This window comes from Daphnia pulicaria, chromosome 7, assembly GCF_021234035.1.
Source record: "Daphnia pulicaria isolate SC F1-1A chromosome 7, SC_F0-13Bv2, whole genome shotgun sequence".
NCBI lineage: Eukaryota > Metazoa > Arthropoda > Branchiopoda > Diplostraca > Daphniidae > Daphnia > Daphnia pulicaria.
The window spans coordinates 2891236-2911975 of record NC_060919.1 but is presented as its reverse complement, the minus strand read 5'-3'; the positions used below and the strand labels follow the sequence as shown (position 1 = coordinate 2911975).

The 20740-nt window shown below is 45.8% G+C and overlaps 2 protein-coding genes and 1 long non-coding RNA gene across 7 annotated transcripts in view; 2 read left to right on the top strand and 1 right to left on the bottom strand.

The window, feature by feature from the left end:
- LOC124350283 overlaps nt 1-20740 on the top strand; it is a 212576-nt gene that overhangs the window by 28116 nt on the left and 163720 nt on the right. The gene's annotated exons all lie outside the window — the stretch shown is intronic.
- Nucleotides 603-20683, bottom strand: LOC124349634. Of its 3 annotated transcripts, XR_006920301.1 has the most exons (9): nt 20545-20683; nt 20124-20231; nt 19907-20063; nt 19665-19805; nt 8927-9066; nt 8171-8854; nt 7904-8074; nt 6876-7779; nt 5707-6787 (listed from the first exon to the last, which is right to left on the bottom strand). XR_006920301.1 is itself a non-coding variant. In XM_046800392.1 (8 exons), the coding sequence occupies exons 3-8, from the start codon at nt 5470-5472 to the stop codon at nt 607-609; spliced, it is 1431 nt and encodes a 476-aa protein (XP_046656348.1). In that variant the 5' UTR covers nt 5473-5611; nt 5696-6787; nt 6876-7639; the 3' UTR covers nt 603-606. The 3 variants fall into 3 exon arrangements, 2 of the variants coding, with proteins under 2 accessions (XP_046656348.1, XP_046656349.1); XM_046800392.1 differs by lacking the exons at nt 7904-8074; nt 8171-8854; nt 8927-9066; ... (2 more) ...; nt 20124-20231; nt 20545-20683 and adding exons at nt 603-813; nt 887-1333; nt 1407-1614; ... (1 more) ...; nt 3121-3362; nt 5466-5611 and having other exon boundaries at nt 5696-6787; nt 6876-7639; XM_046800393.1 differs by lacking the exons at nt 7904-8074; nt 8171-8854; nt 8927-9066; ... (2 more) ...; nt 20124-20231; nt 20545-20683 and adding exons at nt 603-813; nt 887-1333; nt 1407-1614; ... (1 more) ...; nt 3121-3359; nt 5466-5611 and having other exon boundaries at nt 5696-6787; nt 6876-7639.
- Nucleotides 13783-18775, top strand: LOC124349700 (protein unzipped-like). Of its 2 annotated transcripts, none has more exons than XM_046800495.1 (2): nt 13783-14111; nt 17041-18775. In XM_046800495.1, the coding sequence occupies exon 2, from the start codon at nt 17041-17043 to the stop codon at nt 18376-18378; it is 1338 nt and encodes a 445-aa protein (XP_046656451.1). In that variant the 5' UTR covers nt 13783-14111; the 3' UTR covers nt 18379-18775. The 2 variants fall into 2 exon arrangements, with proteins under 2 accessions (XP_046656451.1, XP_046656450.1); XM_046800494.1 differs by having other exon boundaries at nt 13783-14230.

The window sequence follows — 20740 nt, the reverse complement described above, 5'->3', positions numbered from 1 at the left end:
TGTCTAGCCGGGCAGGGCCAGAACTAGAAAGAGACTATCCATAACATCAGATATGTCCACCGGAATAAAATGAAAAAAAAAAGGATTTCGTTATTGTTTGATGAGTCATTTCATTCGGTTATTTACAAGCACGCTCGAATGGCGAGCGAGCGGCGGTGAGTTATACATTGACACGAGTACGGCAAGTTGATGGTCGAAATTAGCGCCACGACGAGACACAATCCAGATGGATGAGAATCAAGAGAATTAGAAACACAAGAGCGACAAAGAGTGATTTATGGACGGGCCGGAAGAAGGGAGAATCAAATAGTATAATAGAGGTCCCAACAAAAAAGAAAAAGTTGGACGTTATAAATGGGAGAAAAGAGGTCGGGAGACAGCCGGAAGCCGGATCGATTGTGTGTGTGGTCACCGTCACGCGAAGCGGGTTAAGAAAAGGGGACATGAAAAGCCACAGGGGCAACATCAAAAAGTTGACAACAACAACAACAACAACCCCAAAAAACGGCTCGGGGGTCAACACTTTTGCCCCGCTGTTGTTGCAACTTTTCTTTGGTCCGTCCGTTCCGGCTTCCAACTCAAACCCAAACAATGGGCCTTTGAATTTCAGTAGTCGGGAGCTGCGCCCCAAAAGTCTTCGACGATGGGAATCTCCTCGACTTGCTGGGCCAACGAGCCTTGATGGTGAATCAACGGCCCAGTGTCGTACTGGACGCCGCTGCTGCTGCCACCCGACTGATCCGACATGTTGGCGTCGCGACGGGCCGGCGGCAATATCAAATGCTCGGCCGCCTGGTAGATATCGTCCACTGTCTGTCCAAAATCGATTGAAAAGATGACCTCAATTATCTCCAGTTTTTTTGCCTGGACATTAATATTATTTTACCTGGCCGCAGTTGAAGAAATCGCCGGAAATGAAGGATCGCCTGGGCGCCTGTGTGTCCGATTGGGCCGGCGCTGCCGCCACGTCCGACAGACGGGGTATGTGATGAGCCCTGGACGTTGTCATCAGGTCGGAAGACGGTGATGTGGAATTGGACAAAACTAAACTGTCGGCCGATCCTTCGTCGGCCCGGTGTCGACTGGAGCGGCCCGTTTTGCCCTTGCCCGTCCCTTTGCTCTTCGAGTGTTTGGCCAGCAATGCCGGGACCGGCTGGGACGGGGCTGGACTGACCGCCGGCAAACTGGACGACGTTGTGCCTTTCAATTTGGACGGCCTGATGGTCACGTGATGCTTGGAATGGTGTCCCTTGCTGGGCGAAGTGTGCCGACGGACCTTGACGGGCGATTTGACGTGAACTGTCGTCTTGGGTCGGACGGATCCGCTGGACGACTGTCGTCCGTTCAAAAATGTTCAATTAGATCAAATGGATCAATTTAGAATAATAGGATTTGCCCAGTTTTACCGAGAGTTGGACAACCGACTGGACTTTGCGCTCGGCCAGCCTCTCCTGCAGAGACGAGATGGACGCTTGCTGCAGCGCCAACTGCAGACGCTCAATGTACTGGCCGTCGGTCAAAGCGGCGGCTCCCTGGTCGGCCAATCCGTTGATGGAACGCGGCCGGATGATTTGCGGATAACCAACGGCCGCTCCACTGGCCGCTTTAAACTTACTGCGACAAAACAATAAACGTAAAAATCCAAAGTTAACCATCGAAAAATCTACAACAAACAAATGAAAATGAAAACAATACGGCGGATTTCTGGGATTCGACTTGTATCCGGCGGAAGCTCGAAATTCTTGCATGTTTCGTAGCCAATCGAAAATCGTTTCAAATTCATTCCCGCACTCGGAAACGATCACCCCACATACTAACTGGGCAGAAACTTGAAAGAGATAAACGACAGACTGGGCAAATTGACCGAGACAAAAAATGAAATCCCAGGAGGCGAGCTGGGACTGGCAGCAACTGCTCTGCGTCTCCCGGGGCCCTGGACAACAATTCGGCCCGCCTAAGTTTCTAGGACAAAAGCCCTGGAAGCCAAATGGGATGGATTGTGGCGCGGTCGTCCGTCTTCAAAGTTGAGCACGCGCATCTATACCCCCCTGTTATTTTGGTTGTACACACACACACATCCCAGACACACACACAAACAGCAATACGTATACAAATTCCCATACAACCAATTGGTTTGGCTGGATATAACCGTCGGTTGGTAACCATGGCAACAACCGCACAAGGGGAAAAACTTCAAAAACAATTTTTTGTTTTTCTACCCCGCTGTTGTTTATTTTGCGTCCCGAGGCGGTGTAGCGGCCAAGTCCGTCCGGCATGCAACGACGACGTCAAGAAAATGGAAAGGATAAAAAAAGGAAAATAATAATAATAACAATAAATAAAATACAAAAGAAAAATGCTATGGGCGGGTACTTCCGATCCGGCGGAAGAAGGAAGAGAGGGGTAGGGGGCGGGAAATTTGATGGCGAAAATTTTCAAGTACGTGCACTCTCTCTGCTCCTTCGTGACATGTTTGGCTGGCCGGTGGAACGACACGCTGGAAATCGATGAAGATGGAAATGTTTTCCTATCGGGCTGGGTGGGTGGTGGGTGGCCCAGCTGCGACTCGGGTAGAAGGAGCGATAGGTAAGGTAGACAAGGTCATTTATATTTCCACCTAATGATCGTGATCGGCGGACACAATCCTTAGCGTGACCTGTCCAGTAAACTGGCGTACATACGCCAACACTTATCCCCTCCACCCAACCCCAGAACTCACTGGATGATGGACGGGTCGGCGCTGCTACCGCCGCTGCTGCCGCCGCTGCTGCTGGATGCCGGCGACGGAGGAGGCAGGAGCGAGTAGGAGAAGGAAGGAGGAGGAACCGGAAGAGTGGAGCCAAGCGGAAGAGGCAGATGGAAAGCCGTCGACGATTTCGATTGGGCAGCGGCCGCCACGGCGATGGCAGCGACAGATCGGCGAGACGGGCGCGCAGGTCGCACCGGAGGGCCCAAAGTGTTGCCGGACGAACCCGTCGCAGGTGTCGACACACCCGAACAGGCCTGTTTTAACTTTAAATGCAAATTGTCCAGCCATTCCTAGAATAAAACAGATTCAAATCAAAATTAAATTTTTTTGAAAAATGGCGGGTAATTTGAAAAAATAAAAAAATATCAAACCTGTAAGTCTTCCTGCTGCATGACCGTCTGTCCGCCGGATTCGGGGTCCATCAGATCGGCATTCCTGGACCTCATTTCTAGAAGATGCTTGCGGCAGTCGAGTCGTCGCTGGGCCAGGGCCTTCTCTTCGGGATCCTGGATCGTGTGGATGTCGTAAGCGGAATTGATGAGACCGCGTCCCAAATTGACTTGGAGTGCAACTGATCCGGCGCTGAATGTTTTGACCGCTAAATCGTCGACTGCTGCACAACAACAACAACAACAATATTTAAAGAGAGTGACACACAGACGGACACACACTTAAAACGTCAACGGATGCAATTGCATCCGCATTATTTGAAAAATCCCGCCGCTGGCGTCGTGGACGGCTGAAAAAGTGGCACACGCATCCGCAGCGTCCGACGCCAGAGACTCTTGTGTACCGATGACGGACACAGTGTGTCCGATTGGGAACCCCCCCATCCACGTTAGTTCAGCAGCTGGACGGAGCTCCTGGAGTTGTTTTTCCCAACTGTGGGTGGGGTTTGGAAGGAGTCGCAAGGAAGGAGGTGGTGTCGTACCGGCCCAGAAGTGGTGGCCGACGACTTCCGACGGGTCGATTCCGTCGAGTGGCGTCCCACTCGAACCAAAAGGCCAAGGGAGGGGATAGGAACAAGCCGACGACGGCCTGCCCAAAAAGCCGTCGGCTTCTTATTTCTATTTGCTTTAGCTGTAAATTCGATCATTCGCCGATGGCCGGTCGACAACTCGACAACTGGGCCATAAAATTCCATCACACACAACAACCGGCCACCCACCCACCGGGTCCCCTCTGTCCCGTCCCACCCGTTTTTACTGCCCGTCGATCTATAAAATACATGGACGATAGACGATAAGACGGACGAGAGTAACATAATGTGTAGGTACTAGAGTGACGGGCGATTCTCTTGTTTCTCCCTGGACTCCCAATAAAACCCACAAAACTTTGACCGTGTATATGCAAGCCGGCCCATAGCCTTGAAGGAGGGTTGAACATGATGTAAAACTGCAATCCAATGCCCAGTCGATTGAGATGTCAAACTTGTGTGCCAATGGGAAATAGATCGGAAGTCGACAAACAAAAACAACGGGCCCCCCTCTACTACATCGAAATTCCGGCAAATCGATTCCGGGCGACCGACAAGGAGCCAAAGGAGCCATAAATAACAACAAAATACAAAAAATTTACCGACTCCACCCCATCTTGTGGGAGTAGACCGGCCGCTGGAGCGGGAGAGTCTACTAAAGTTACCGAATCCGTTATTATAATAAACGATCCATTAAAATAACAAACACGAGGGGGGAGAGAGAGGGGGGGGGGGGAAACAAACAAGAGTGGAGAGTCCCGACACTAAACGAAACGACTTTGAGCCGGGCATAATATAAATCAGATAATATAACCAACTACTACGGACGCGGGGAATAAAAGGATCGCCCCAGACGAATTACATTGCGTTGAATGGCGTGAGAGTGAGTGGGTGAATATTTTGAAGAGTTATTTTTATTTTTTATCCGCCGGGATATCGGGATCCACGTGCTCAGCGGGCGGTCGGGCGGAGGGGGTTTTAAAGGGGCGTTTCCCCAAGCTCGCCCAGCACTTGTACAACAACAACACACAGAGTCCCGACACTATTATCCAACATCATTTGTTTTCCCCCACCACCTCACCTCCCCTCTTACACATCCACCTGGATTCTTTTTTTGAAAAGGTGAACAAATTTGGTTACAACTTTACCGTCGAAATCACCGATGGATTTGAAATATTTGGATTTCTGAGTCGGGATCGTTATGTGACCTCGACCACTCATAATCCACACTCTTCCGCTCTGCCCATCGCCCACTTGTCGTATTTTTGTTAAAACACTTTTTCAAACTCCCGCCATTTTTGAAATAAAAAAAAAACGAACTTATTTTGACAATTTGGCTCCTAATCCATTCAAAATCAGTTGGCGGACACAACTGGCGGACGGGTGACAATTCACCGACACCCAAAGCCGTAGCTTCCGGTAAGACGACTGGGAAGGGAAAACTAGTGTGTGTGTGTGTTAACGTGTCAACAACTTGGGTCGGTGGGGGGTCCGCTACCTATAACGGCCGACGCCCAGGCCGCCAGCCCCTTAACAGGCCAGCGCCTTTAACAACAAGTTGAGAACCGGCCTTCGCCATTCTTATCTACCCACACACACACACAGAGTTCGTCCTATCCTAGAGTTTCTTTCAATGTGCCTGGACATAAAAAAAAAAGTCCAGGCAATTTCCAGGCAACTTAAAAAAAAACCTCTTTGAAAAAATGTTTGAATAAATAAAAGTTAAAATTTGAAACATACTCATCATCCTAATCAGGCAAGTCGATGGCTGCTGCTGCTGCTGCTGTCACAGCTGATGGCCAACATTGTCCGATGTTGACGCGATGGAATGCCGACAGAGACTGAGGGTGAACCGGATGAACTTTTCCAGCCCCGTCCGTCCATCCCTAGAGAAGAGATAAAAGTTTTGTTTGTCTATTTTTAGAGTTTTGTTGGTTCTTTTCTTTTCATTTTATTTTTTTTCCACCCACTTTCTCTTTTGGGACGTGGCCGTTTCGCGATTGCGCCCCAACACCAGGCGCCAAACTTTTCTTTCTCCATCGTTCGGCGGCGGCGGCGGCGGCCGGTGGATTTTCAAAACTTTTCACGACGACGACGACAGTATACCGATCTCTTTAAAACTCCTCCCGACGTCGACGACGTCATCGTGCATCCCATCAAATCATAAAAGAAACAACCTCCTGGACGAAAACATCACTCGATCGGAAATTTCGACAAACCCGGACCGGAGTTTTCCTTTGGCCAGGCCGACCAGTCAAGTCACGAGAAATTCGATTGCAAATAAATATAATCCAAATAAACCGAACGAACCCCCCCCCCCCCCAGCCCAGAGTATGATTAGCTTCTAGGCCTCTTCAAGTTCAATTCGACTAATGTCCATCCGGCACGCCAAAAGGACTCGACCGGAGTAACTCTAGCTCAAGTTTCACAAATAAATAACTTTTGACAGGATGGTGGTGGAGTGCAAGTGAAGGTCCGCAGCTGTGACGTCAAAGATGGGAAGTTCACCCCCTCCGCCAGTACAATACCTTGTTGATTTCGGACAAACAGCTCCGGGTGGGGGTAGAGAGAGTATACGAACGATAATACCCATCCATCAAGGAGTCTAGTGCGGCCGCCAGCCCCTCCCTTTTTATTACGCCACACATTTTTCTGTTGGGTCGTTTTTTCATTTCACATTTCGTGATGATGGAAGGCCTTCCTTCGCCATTGGGTTTGAACGATAGACGCCATTTTTCTCCCCCGGCTGGAGATAGATGGAAGGATGGATTAAAATAAAAATAAAAAAAAAGGGCGTGATGTGTACCAGCCCGTGTACGTCGTCCTCAACAATTCTCTGGCAAATTGGCGAATTATGCACGGGAGTAGCCCAGCTAAAGTCCAGGGTCCAGGAGGTAAATGGTTATGGGTCTCTTCAGGTATGAGAGGCACGCGCCTCAATTACCGACGGCCGAGTTCAAGTCCGAGCGCGTGACGTCCAACCGTCTGACCCTCAGCCAAGGAGACTTTTTCCAACAACAAGTGCCGGAAGGCTGGATACATTCCGTGTGTTCCTTGATATCCTGCGCAACGGAAAAAGGAAAAAAAAATACGGTAGAGAAAATGAATAAATAATTGGTGTGAGGGGGAGGAAACGTAAATGATCATTACCTTTCGTCACGATCAACTTCTTTAGGGATTGCTCAGCCGCGTTTGACACATCCTGTATATTCCTGCGGGAAACTTTTTCCTTTATCCCCCCCCCCTCCCCATAGCTAAAGAAATCACACGACTACTCAAAAAGAACCAAATTAACTCTCAACCCCCTAACGATTTGAATGAACACTCTCAAGACAACGGAACGAAATGTCCTGTCCGGAAGACATAGTCATCCATCATCCAGTCCGTCCCGCGTATATTCTAAAAGAAAAAAAAATCAAAAATCAAATGAACGAATATAAAAAGTCGTTTAAAATAAAAATAAAAAATAAATAAATGGTAATCTCGTGTGCGTCAATCAACTAGAGAGCGTGTTCAAGTTCAAGACTAACACACGCCGGCTGTGTTATTATATAAGTTAACCATTCCCCCCCCCCTCCCCATCATAATTTTTTTTTTAGTCAAAACAAAAGCGGGTCGACACCTAACGCCATCTAGGCACCGCAATTAACACGAGTTGAATTTCAAACTTTTTAAAATTTTAGATTGATTGCAAATCGGTGACTATATTTTTTTCGCAGAAAATCGTTTTTTTTTCTTAGTTGTCGACATTTGAGACTTCTAGGGATGGCCATTAAATATAATGGCATCAGTTGATTCTAACGTGTTAAAAAAAAATCTCTTTTTTTGCTTTATTGCTTTGCTTTTTCTCTGTGAAAAAGTAGCGTGGGGGTTTTGTTGAATTGGAAAAATTGTGTGTCGATTCCGGCTGCGGTCATCTGCGCGGCATTTGCCGGTTGACGGCGTCGATGCGTTGCCTGGCCAGGGCCCAAACATCTTCGGCCATGTCTTCAACGGTGACGTAGCGAACGCGATCGAAATCAAAGATGTCCTGCAGGTAGCCCTCGACATGTCCCTAAAGGGATCAATCAGAAAAACGGACTGAGTTCATCCGATTACGTCAATTTTTCTTTTGAAGTCGCCATAAGTCGCTAAAAATCCAACTGGTTTAAAAAGAAAAGAGTTTCATTGTTCTTTACTTTGAAGATGAAACAGGATTTCTTCAAGTCGGATTCGGGTCCCAGGAAGCCCCAAGCCAAAACGGGGCTCAAGTGTTCCATGATGCCGTAAAAATGTGAGATGAAGCCGTCCTGGTAGAGCAGCTTCCGCCGTTTGGCCTTCAGCACGCTCCACACTGCTGTCGCCAAAGCCTTTTTTTGTTTTTTTCCCAATACAATTCAATCAATCAAACTGGACAACAAAAAGAATAAAAGGAATGTTAAGAGAAAGAGCTCTGAAATATTTACGCCTTCTTTGAAGCCGTTGCTGAGCCATCGGTTATTGATGACGGCCAAAACGGAAGAGGGCGGGTCCGTCAGATCCTCAAAGGCGTCCATGAGAATGAAATCCAAAACGACGTCAAAGAAGGTGACGGCCTTGACGCCTCTGTGCTCCATTTCGGCGGCCAACTTGAAGCGCTGGCTCTGGTCCTGGACGAAAACCATCATGGCGTCGTAGGCTTCGAGGACGTCGCGCGGGTCCTTGTCGGCCAGCGTCAGCATGTCCGTCAGCAGAGAGCGGCCGGCCTTGATGAACCACTGCTCGGCTCCGGCCAAGTGGAAGACGCCCTGGCAGGCCAGCCGGATGCAGTGCAATTTGCACAGGTACTCGATGTCGGATTGGCAGCCGACCAGCTCCGTCCGGAGCACCCGGCAGGGTATGCCACTCTCGTCCAGCTGCTTCATCGACCCCTGGTAGAGACTGGGCAAACTATCGTCGATGGGCAAGTCGGCAAAGTCCTCCAAATCGGCCACTTCGTCATCGCCGCCCAGGGCCGAAACAAACGAGTCGGCCGAAGTGAAACTGTACGACGTGCGCGAGTAGGGCGTCTGGGCGCCGGAAGTGTAGCCGCCCGCCGCTTCCGTTTGAAACAGGACAGAGTGCTCGTGCAGGAAGAGGTGTTCCGTCTCGTCTTGAAGGACATAGGCGGCCTAGAAAAAATAAAACAACCAAAATGAAATTGAAAACCAACAAAGTACAAAAATAAGAAACACAAATTTCACCTTGAGAACTCGTTCCAAACTGCGGCAGAATTCCGCTTCTTCGGACGTCAGCAGAACGGCACCCGATCCCGTCGACACTGACTGATAAGCGGCCAGGGCATCCTCCCAGTAATTGATGGCCGTTTCCAGTGATTCGACCCCTGGAACAAGAAGTAAAAACAAAAACAGAAAAAATTTCAAACAAACAATTTTGGAACTCGACAACCTTATTATCGCAATCAAACCAAAAAAATATGTGTATGTGGAACACACAAACAAACCACACACACACACACCAACAAATCATCATTTATTTTATCATTTATTTTTTATTATTTATTTTTTCTGAGGGCTGGCTAATCAAATTTCCAGCTGTTTTCATCAAGAATTTGAAAGAGCCATCAATCATGATAAATCTCTCGTGTTTTTTCTTTAAATATTTTTTACAGTTCATTTTTTTTTTAAAGAGTTAAGTTATTTCGACGATGATTATCATCTCTCACACTTGGCGTTTTTTGGGCGGCAGAAACGTTAACCTGATGGTTATCTTTCATTTCTTTCTTAGCTCTTTTTGAGGGCTCGGCAACGTCAACAAGATGCCGCCGCTGCTGACACAACATGTCAACCCTGATATTATCAACCATGTTATTATTATTATTATTCACTTTTCTTTAAAGTGCTTTAAAAAAAAAAAAAAAAAAAATGACTTGAATTTCATTCGTTTCAAAGTCGTAAAAGTAAAGTAAAAAAATATTTTCGAAGCCATTTCCTGAGCGAGCGACAGGTGCGCAACGATCATATAATCCGCTCGGGGCGAGCACAGGGCAGGACTCCCGACCGCATCACAATAATTACCAAGTGGGGGAGGAGGTGGTGGCGGCGGCAGCGGCGGGGGAGTTGGGTGGGTTTCTTTTATAATATCATTTAAAATTAAGAAGAAAGAAGAAGGTGAAACACGATCGGCAAACAATAGACGGAGTGGATGAAATATGTTGCGCGCACCAAAAATGTTTCTTTTTTTCAACAGAGGAAATGCAACGCATCCGCTAAAAAAGTCTTCTGCGCATTTGTAAAAAAAAACCAAAATATAAAATAAGAAAATAAGAAAATAAAATAAAAAGGCACTTGGTAAAAATAAATAAATAAATATTTGAAAGGGAGGGGGGAAATAGGAGAAGTCCGGCCAAGGATCAAATGACGGTGAAGAGCACGAGCTGCTGGTCAGCTCTTTTCCGTCCCTCCCCGGTAAGTGGTCCGAGTCCTTCCCAAGAAAGACGATGGCCAAAAAAGATCCGATTGCCACCCGAATGAAAAAAAAAGCCTCTTTCATTCGGTCGAACGAGGGGTACACGACGAGTCAACATTTTCACGACAATGAGGTCATCAGATGGATGATGAATATCCCCCCCACTTCTTTTCAAAGCGTCGTGATGGTGGGCCTCGTCACGACTCCCGAACGATGATGAGTAGGAAACGGGGCGACGACAGCAGCAGCCAAGTCCCAGTCCCAGTCCACCACACCGTGACAGTTCCATTCCTTACAGTGTTGTATATATTTTTCATTCTTTTCTTTCTCATTGGGCCGTCATCGCCGGCGGGAGTTTTGGCGTCCGTTTAAAAAGTAAAAAAAAAAAGGCCCTCAGGGGTTGAAACGGTGCCGGGAGTAAAGGAGAGGAACGCCTTGTCTTTGATTTTCTCTCTCAGCTGACAAACAAAAGAAGAGCGTTGCTAAGTCTACGCAAGGCGTCGTGATAATTAAAGCCGAGACACACACAAAATGTGAGCGTGTGTAAATATGGACGACCAACTTTTTTTTTCTTTCCTACTTCGTGCGGGAGGGCGGGAAAAGATAATGAAAACCCCGGGGAAGATGAAGATGATGATGAACACCAGAAAAAGAGAACAAGAACGAGATGATGTTTCGTCATCATCATCAGCATCAAGACAAAGTTACACGTTCACTAGGCTACTACTACTACAACTACTCTGCTACAGCTAAAAGGATCGCTAGAATGATAATGATCTATATTCTGAATATCGCTCCTGGCGTCACACATACCAAAAAGGCCATTTGAGAAAAATAAGTTTGTTGGGAGCCTTTTTTGCGCTTGTTCCAGAAAACATTATGATTTCTTCTCCCAGGAAAAAAATAAAATAAAATAAAAAAGGAGGAATTTTCTTTTCCCGTTTGATGGATTTATTCAAAGTAGATTCTTCTTCCAGCCCGAACGAAAGTCGATCTTCTTTTTGATTCACCGTGAAATATATTTGTTCTCCTCTACATTGTAGGACGTTGAGGAGAAACCGAATCGAAATGAAACAAAACACATTCCGATGAATAATAACATTTCCTCCTCCCTACCCACCGTTGCGAGCAGCAGATGATTATCAACGCTGGCAAAGAGAATATCTAGAACAAACCAGCAGCAGCAGCAGCAGCAGCAGCAGCAGCAGCAGCGGCAATGACTCGATATTTTATTCAAATGTAAACCGGTTTGAATATATTTTCGAGTTTTTCACCAGGGCCGCAGATGGAATACATACGAGAATCTGTAAACGGCTATACTTTTGGGCATTTGCATTTGTTAAAGCTCAAACTTATCGACGATTCATTTGGAGCAAATGTTTTTCATCTATGATCCGACATATGTTGTTTGGCCATGGTTCTTTTTCAAAACCAACCGGTTTGCACACACTAACATTCACTCCTTCGCCACAGGACGTCCATTTTGTTTCTAAACCCCCCCAACTCCCCCTATGATAATCGAAAAAAACGAGGACAAGGAAGACCAGACAACAACAACCAGCAATCTAGTTTACCATTTTGTGTGTGTGTGTGTGTGTGTGTGTGTGTGTAAATCAATCTCCATAAAAGAATTTCAGCGAAAAAGAAACCAAAGTTTCTGTCTAATTTTGATTCGGGTGGCTGCTGGCGCCTTAAATGGAAAATGAAAATTATACAAGGATCACGATTAAGGCCGGTCTAGTGGTTAGTGAATATTAACAATCCGGTTATTTTATATCTTTTTTTTTTCATAAACTTCTTTACAACCGTTTTGAGTTTTTAACCGAAGTTTGGAGCGAGTGCACGTGAGTCCCGGGGTTTTTCAGAGTAAAGGAGCGAAAATCATTTCGTCATCATCGCATATCATTGTCGAGAGACGAGAGAGTAAATTGCGGCGCATAACTTTCCCCTACTTGTTATTTCCCTCCATCATTTGACTTGTGTGTGCATGCGTCGGCACGACACAGCCAAAATGGCCTCTCAATTTCAAACAAAATAAAAATAAAATAAAATAAAAAGTTCCCGAACATTTTTTTTATTTTTATTCAGTGCGGTTTCAATTGCCTCCCGAACAACGCCCAAGAAAATTTAAAAAAAAAGAAAAGTTTAGAATATCCATCGTCAAGTCGATGGAGTCTAACACACACACAATACAACTCCTCTACTCTACAACTTTTCTTCTTTCAAGTCGAAGGGGGGGGGGGGGAGAGTCTCTGGTCCATCGATTCACGGGAGACATTACACTCGCTCACGCGAGAACGAACACCAACGAGCTCATTACCAACGCACACAAGTGCGCCAGAGAGAAAACCACACACCGAAAAATAAAAAAGTCTGCTGTGTCGTCACACACACTTCTCCCCCCTCCTCCTCTCTCTACTTGCCACTCTGCTGTGTGTGATGATGATGACATAATCGATCTTTAATCACCTCGTCCCGACACACACACAACCCGGGTTTGAAAAAAAAAATAAAAATCGTCCCGGGCTTAAATTGCAAGCCCCTTTAAAACACAAGATGGCGCTTAATACTTTTGCATTTTTAAAAAAAGAAAAAAAAGATTTTGGTGGGGAGTTTGAACAAGCGGAAATGGCGTTGATTGAAACAAAGTTTTTTTTTAAACACACTGAGGAAATGGCCAATGAAAATTCCGCTTGGTTTTTCTGTTTTTTTTTTTTTTTCCTTTTGGGGTTCTATACGCTGGACAAACATAGTCTCTCTAAGGCTGGCAAATGATAAGTGTTGTATACAGTTAATAGCCGCGATTGGAACCAAACCACGACTCCCTTTTTGTAACTCTTTTTTTTTTTTCTATTTTGTTATTTATTTTTTTTAAAAGAAAAGAAAATCGGAGCGTTAAATATTTTTAAGTAAAACAACAAAATATTTCAATAACGGTTGTTGTTCTATTGACTTAAAAGCGCCAACAACTATTTTTTTTTAAAGAAGATAGGGGGGAAGAAAAAAAAAGTGCTGGGCCTCTGCGTGAGTCAGGTGAGTCACGCTGCCTCAGTGAGAGAACCTTCCGGTCTTTGCGGTCGAGATGGAAGCTCAAAACGACAAGTGCAACTGGAACATTATTTTTCTCTCTCTCTCTTCTTTCCATTTTTGTATTTGTTGGTGCCATTTTAAATGTGCTTAAAACAAAATCCAATAGATCCTTTTAGGAAGGAACAACATTTTTCATCAAATCCCTCAGGACTCCCATTTTTCCTTTTGTACAACTTCCCATCCGCCCCAAGGATTGTTTTTGTTTTAGCGCCAGTGTGTATCGTGACTCTAATCCTATCGATCGCCCAACTTCTCTGCCATTTTGTTACGGAATTTTCACTTGCCACTGCATTGCAATACCACCCTCCCACCCTAGCTTCTCCCACCACCACCTCCTACGTCCAAATGTCATGCAATGCGCCGTGTGCCAGTCGTTTGTCAAATTGCTGTTTTGACGTCAGCTCGTGAATCAGAACGGAAAAAGGCAGTCAGCCTCTCTGTACTGTGCTGTGCTGTAGGGCGGCGGTGGCGCTAGTGTCGACAGCCCAGAACAGAACCGAACACAACCCACCCCAGGGCCAGGTTCCTCCGCACGGCACGGACCACCGTCAGTTGCAGCCGATCCGTCCTACCGACCGGTCCTCTTTTTTTTTTTCAATAATAAAAATAAAAAAGTTCATCGATATCCTCCGTCGCCGCTAATTGAAAATCGACATCGATCGCCGCAAATCCAAAAATTATTCGAGTGAGAACAGATCCATCAACCGGAATTGACCAATTATCATTAGCGCGATCCGGACAAGACAATTGAAAGAAATAAACCCTCCCCCCGAAAAAAAGTGCGTGAGCTGTTCGGTTGGCGTGAATGACATCCGCAAAGTGTTTCCAACGGATACCTTAAAATAATTCATAAAAAGAAAAAATCTCGGCGTAAGTTCGTCATTTCCCGCGGATTTTTTCAAATTATAAAAAGGAACCGAAAAAAAAAACAAAAAAAAACGAACATCGAAAACAAAGAGAGAAAATTGTTTAAATTAAATCATTTCACCGTAAGTTGTTCATTCTTGATTCGCTTCCGCGTTTCTATTTTTGGTCTTTTTTTTTAAATTGGAATACTTCCCAATCTTCAACCTTTTTTGGGGTTAGCGACAGCGTGAGAGGACCTGTTTTATTTGATCAAGTCCAACAAGGTCCCCAAACTCTCCATTTAATTAGCGAGGCGGCGCAATATCGCAGGCAGGGCCGTGACAAAAGAGACAGACGGGAAAAAGGGAGGGAGGGGGGGGATGGGGTACTGGTTGACGTCACGAACTAGTCAATATTTGATCTCGACACACAATAGAAAATAAAATATCAAAAGAAAAAGATGACAAATCCTCTATCCAAAAATAAGATAAAAATTCGGGTGGGATTTTATGAATTTAGTGACAAGTCGCACCGCAATTGGACGTTAATAATAACAAGGGGGGAGAAGAATAGAAGTTGGTCTAGCGTTGATAATAACAACCTACTGTACTACTACCGTGTCCAGTCATCTTTTTTCGATTCGTTGGTTCGGAACGGGAAGAACCCGCTCAATCTTGGCTCCTCGATTCCTTGAGCTGCTGCTCGCCTTCAAAATCTCGGACCCGTTTTCTCTCCCAGACCGTTGCCGAATGGACTCGGCTCAAAATCGGGTGGTCACGAACAGGTTTCGCCGGTGCGCATTGATTTCATCACGAGAAAAAAGGGGTATTGAACGGGAAAAAAAGACACGATCCCGGCGATAAAAATATCTAATTTTTCGTGCAACAAAGTGGAAAATAAAATACAAAGTTGTTTTAAAATCTCAAGGCTCAAAGCTCAAAGCTCAAAAAATGCCAAGGTTTTTTTATTTTTCACGATCGGTCAGAGTCTGTTGTGAATTCACAATTAAGTCTGTAGAGTCTTAAAAAAACGAATAGTGACGCGAATATCTAAAAAAGAAAAATGAATTCGGGATAACCCCCCCGCCTCTATTTTCCAGCCCAACCCTCCCTTTTCGTATTACATTTCCTCCCATAGAATAGAGATGGAGAAATTTTTCCTTTTCCCGTTCGTCGGTGGATGTAATAACTTTCGGCGTGTGTGTGTGTGTGGGTCATTCCGTCGACTGTCGTTTCCCATCGCCAGCTGCGCGTTCTTTCCTTTCTCACAGTCCGTTCCTTGTGTTCAAATGGTTGAGGGGGGAGAAGAACTGGTAGAAGAGGGAGGGGGGATATTACATCCGCAGCTCCGCACTATCCACCACTTCCTCTCTCTCTCTCTCTTTCTATTTCACATTCGCTCCAATGAACATTAAAGGCCGGGCTCATTCCAAGACGCTGGAATAAACACCCAACAGAGAAAAAGAAGAAGAAGAACAAAACTTTGTTCCCCCCTTTAGTCTCAGAAAGAAAAACACTTTCTCTAGTAGTAGAAGGATGACTCAGACACACTACGAAAATAATAATAATAATGATCGTGTGTGTATAGGCGAATAAACACTCTGCCATTCCGGGTTACCCCCCAAAAAGTGCGTGACAATGCAGTCGAGAGCTGATACTTTAGACAACAGCCAAGCCTCAGAAAAATCAACAGAAAGTGTGTTGTTGAAACAAGAAATATCAAATAATAATAATAGAAAAAAAGGTGTTGCAGGTTCGAGAGACTCTCCTCCATCGTCGCCGAGGAATAGAAAAAGTCACACGGTCACGGCGTGAGAGCAAATTGACGCAACTTGGAGCCGCCGTAGGGGAGAAAAGAAAAGAATAGAATAGAATAAAGAATCGATTCGAATATTATAATAAATGTGATATCACTCCAGGCCCCCCCCCTCTTTCTAGACGTACATTTTTTTTGTTCTGTCGATGGGAAATTGAATCTGGCTCCTATATTTCTATTGTGTCGTCATTAAATCTCTTTCTTTCCATCCGACTGTCCCATCTCGAGGGTGTGGATGGTGCGGATCGAGTCAGAGAAGAAGGAAAAAGAATATGGTAATCGATATCGACGCGGCCCGGTGATACTCGAGCTCGTTAGCCAACACACTGAATCTTCTACCATCGATCCTCAACTAAAAAAAAGACCAACGAGGAAAAAATAAAATAAAAATTGAGAAAATAAAATAAAAGGCGACGTGAAAGGAGGAATTTCGGCTGCAACAGACAGCCGAAAACACAATGTGTGTTGCTACCCCCCGTCTACATATTTATGCCCCATACAAAAGGAATGTGTTTGCTCGCAAAAATTGAATAGAGAAAGAAAAAGAAAAAAGGGAGACCCTTAAACGGTGGGGAGATGCGTCCATTAAGATATCCTGCGGCTGGCGGCTCGATTGAAAACAACACGAAAGAAAAGAAAGAAAAATAACAATCTCAACTGAAAGGAAATTTCGTGATAAAATAGACGGCCACCGTTGCCATGCGACAATGTCGCCAAAGAAAAAAGAAAAAGAAGAAAAGATCCGTTTGTCTTGCTTTTTTTTTAATACTAGATCCGAGACGACACAAACAACCCAAAAAGAATGGGGGACCTCGGGCGCCCGTCTCGTCCAAAACAATAAAAGAAAAACAAGAGGGTCTAAAGGGTTTGAGATTACAGCACACACAACACAAAAGGCATAGAGAGACGAACTGTGTGTGTGCAAAAGGTCAGTCGAATAATAAACAAAAGCAAAACGTCGTCGCTTAAATAGATATTCTTTTCACAAAAGTTGTCCAGCAAAGTCAACTTTCACCCAGGGACAACCGCCCATGTTGTTTGTTATCTCTCTCTCTCCGGTGTTGTTGTTGTTATTCAACCGAAAATAAATTTCACGGAAATTTAATTTTATCTTTTATCTTTTTGAAATTTTAAACAGATGGGAGTGAAGTGGACGGCGGGATTGGCCGTTGTGGCTTTGTTACTGGGCGCGGTACAGGCCAATAACGGCGTTCTAATCAAATCGAAATCTGGACAGCCGCTGACGTCCAGCACTCTACACTGGGTGGCCGTCACGGCCGGCAGGATGCCAGAAGACGCCGTCGAGGGTGGCCAGGGAACGTACGTCTGCCGGTTCCAGCACGTCGGCCGGCTGGAGATCGGAGCCACCGACGAGGAGGAATCCAGCAGTTGCCGGATCGTCTACTACGGCAACATCATCATCCGCGACAAATTCGAAGTCCTGGTCAACGTCCAGCAGGCCGGCCGGCTCGTCTGGACCAAATGGGATCGATCGCTGACGTCCTTCGTCGGGGCCGTCCAGGTCGGCGAGCAGTACGTCGGACGGGTCAAAACGGCCGACGGCTATCGATTGGGACACCTGGACCCGACAGTCCAGCGCGGGCGGATGTTCACCATCGACCAGGTGGAGGATCAGGTGGTCGAGTCGAGCGAAGGCGAAATCCTGACGGAAATCGAGGCCATCGATTACGAATTGGGTCCCATCCAAGTGGCCCGCAACCGTCGCAAAATGCAGAGCCAAGAGGAAGTCCGTCTGGCCCACACCATCCTGGACAACATGACGGAAGACGGGCCAGAAGAGGAGACGAATGTGGCGTCCACCTTGTCCTACGTCGTGGCCCACTCGGCCTACCTGAGCCACGTCCGCGGGATGATCAAGGGGCTGCCGGCCAGCGTCCACCTGGGCGGCGAGCCCACCGGCGGCACCGTCTACTTCCGCTGGGGCGATTCGGCCATCTCGGGCTCTTTCCCGCAGTTGATGGACGTCTCGCACCGGCTGGAGCGCGGAACGGCCGTCAACGTCTCGCTGACGGCCAGACGGATCACGTTCGACGCTCCCTTCACGACCCGATTGAGTATCACTTACTCGGATCAGTTTGTCGGCAAGCGCCAGATCGACGGCCAGTCGAGACAGACGAGCCTGGAAGACATCCGGCTCCATTACGGCGACGTTTACTATCTGAGTAACGGATCCCTGGTGCCCAGCACGACGACGTCGACCGCAGTTCCGCCCAGCAGCACAACGACGACCGAGACAACGACATCCACAACGATGCCCATGGCTTCAACGACCGACTCTCAGCCCAGTTCGTCCGTCACTTCGCCGCCCAGTCTCAAGCAGACGAAAGAGACTTTGGAACTCAAGAGCCGCAACGTGTCCTCCAGCCCCAACAGCAGCAGCAGCATCCAGCCAGTTCCGGCTGGATTATTTAGCAGCTTCCTACTTTCGCTTTTAATTTTGATCGTCGCCCGATGAAAAATGTCGCAGTTCAATTTGTTTTTAGTGTTCAGTCTCACACATCCCCCACCCAAACAATTATGGTAAAAACAAAACAAAACCTGTGATCGCACTGTAGAACGAGTGTCCAATCCCCCAATCTTTATATAACCAAATCCTCAGATATCGTAGACATTTTAAAAAATTAAAAGAAAAAGAAGAACTGTGTGTGCCAATAGATCTGTTTAAAACGAACGAACGAAACGTCCAAATGGATTTTCGTTAATCGTGGGCTAACAAAAACAAAAAAGTTAATTTTGTTACGAAACTTTTTTTTATTTTCTCTCATTTTTTCCCCCTCCCTTAGCCCTTTATGCTTTCTAATTTGAATGTTTGTCCTCCAATCTTTTTTTTTTCTTGTGTGGAAAAGAAAAAGTTAATTAATATGATACACATTTATAAATATATATATATATAGGAAGGAAAAAATGTGAGAGAGAAAAAAAGAGACCTAACCCTTTTTTTCTTTTCTTTTTCAAATCATTTGCTAATGTACAGAAAAAAAGAATAAAAATAAAAAATAAACAGACACAGATGACATTCACGCATGATGAACGAAAAAAAAAAAAGTCTGTTTTGTGACAGCCCGGGGGGACGACCTTAGTAGAAACATCCATCATTTAAACGGAAAAGGTTAGACACACGCCCGCCCTCTTTTTTGCCCGACTGGGAGAGGGTGGACACAGGCCGGAAGCTCATCATCATCGCCAGAGGTTCATTGAGCAAGATCCTTTTAGCTTTCCAAAGGGGATCGATACACAATTTTTATAGACTATTCCGTATTTTTTGATTCCCACAAAACTGGCCTTTAGCTCTTCCTACGCGCTGAATACCATCGATTTTCATTGGTCGATCGATGCCTACGGGGGAAAGGAATATTTCCGGCCACGACCCGAGAATGACACACCAAAACCCCCTGGATGAACGTACACCACAGTCAAGGAGGAAGGAGGGAGAGATAGCAAACAAGTCATCTGTCGTTGAAATATTGCCTAGACACACATTCTCTGCCTTTTTCTCGGAACACGGCGAGTATTATTGCATGGCAGTGTGTTCCTTCGAGTGGAACGGACAGCCCGGAACAATCGCGTCCAGTCGGATAGGAGCCATCCTCAAATCCTCGACTGGGATGTAAGCCAGAATCAATAATTGCACAGCCAACCCGGCCGCACTAGAAACGTCTTAACATTGAGTCACGCACTTAAGCGAGCGAGAGGGTTTTCGGTGGAAAACGTCTGCGATTCAGGAAATGGTCTCGAACTTACCCATTGTTCCCAGGAGCTGAGGGGTTGATTTGGAGTCGGCCCCTTCGGAGACAGAGTAGCGGTCGCTGTTTACCGATGCAGATCTCGTGCGATGTATTCTCTGGGGAACAGGGCTGGTGCTTTGGAATTCCGACAGGAAGTCTGGCGAGCAGCAGGAAGGAAGGAAATGGGGAAAAAACCGAAAGCCACATGTTTATCAGTCTATCAATAATAATGATGTATGAACAAACAAGATTGATTACCTCCATTGGGACTCCTGAAGCCAGAGCGAAGCCTACGATTCAATGTAGCAGCATCCAGTCTTGAGGGCTGGGCGGGTCTGATTCTTTTCCTCCTTCTCAAATAGCGAGATAGGACAGCCACCAAACCCACGCCCACAGTCAACGATATCAAAACCACCTGTGTTCACAAATTCATTCGATTAGTTGTTGGAAACTGGAACTGCCAAGTGCAAATCACCTTTTGTGGTCTGGAAAGTGATATACCAGTAACTTTCAAATACGGCAATCTGATGGCAAAAGATCCCCATGTTAAAGTTGGCCTGGTACTGTAAGTGAAATTCAGCACCTGCAAAAAATTACGAAATGTGAAAGTTACGGATGAAATCAGAATTTCGTCAAGTTGCACCATTTCACACTGAGAAGAAATATGGAATTGGACAAATTCAATATAACCTTCAAATGAAACACATTACATTGTGATTTCCAGTAATTAGGTTACTTCTAACTTTTTAAAAATGCTTTCAAGTCTGGCCTAAATGTGTAAATGTGGTAGCTATCACATATCACTGTATAAGGGCATATCACACCGTACTCGGCAAGAGAACTGGTATCTATTCAATACGTTACAAAGTCATGATACTCTCTATATTTCGTCTTACCATAGCGTTAATTTACATAAAAATAGACTTCATTTAATTTAGCCGGTCAACAACCGAGTTTAAACTTTTCACACAAAACAAAAATGTGCTATAAACGTCTGCTTGGAAATCACGTGCAAGAAAAACGTCTGCATCTTTTATTTACGCGGTAAAATGAACTTGCAATTCGCCACTAGGTGGCACTGTTATCGGAAGT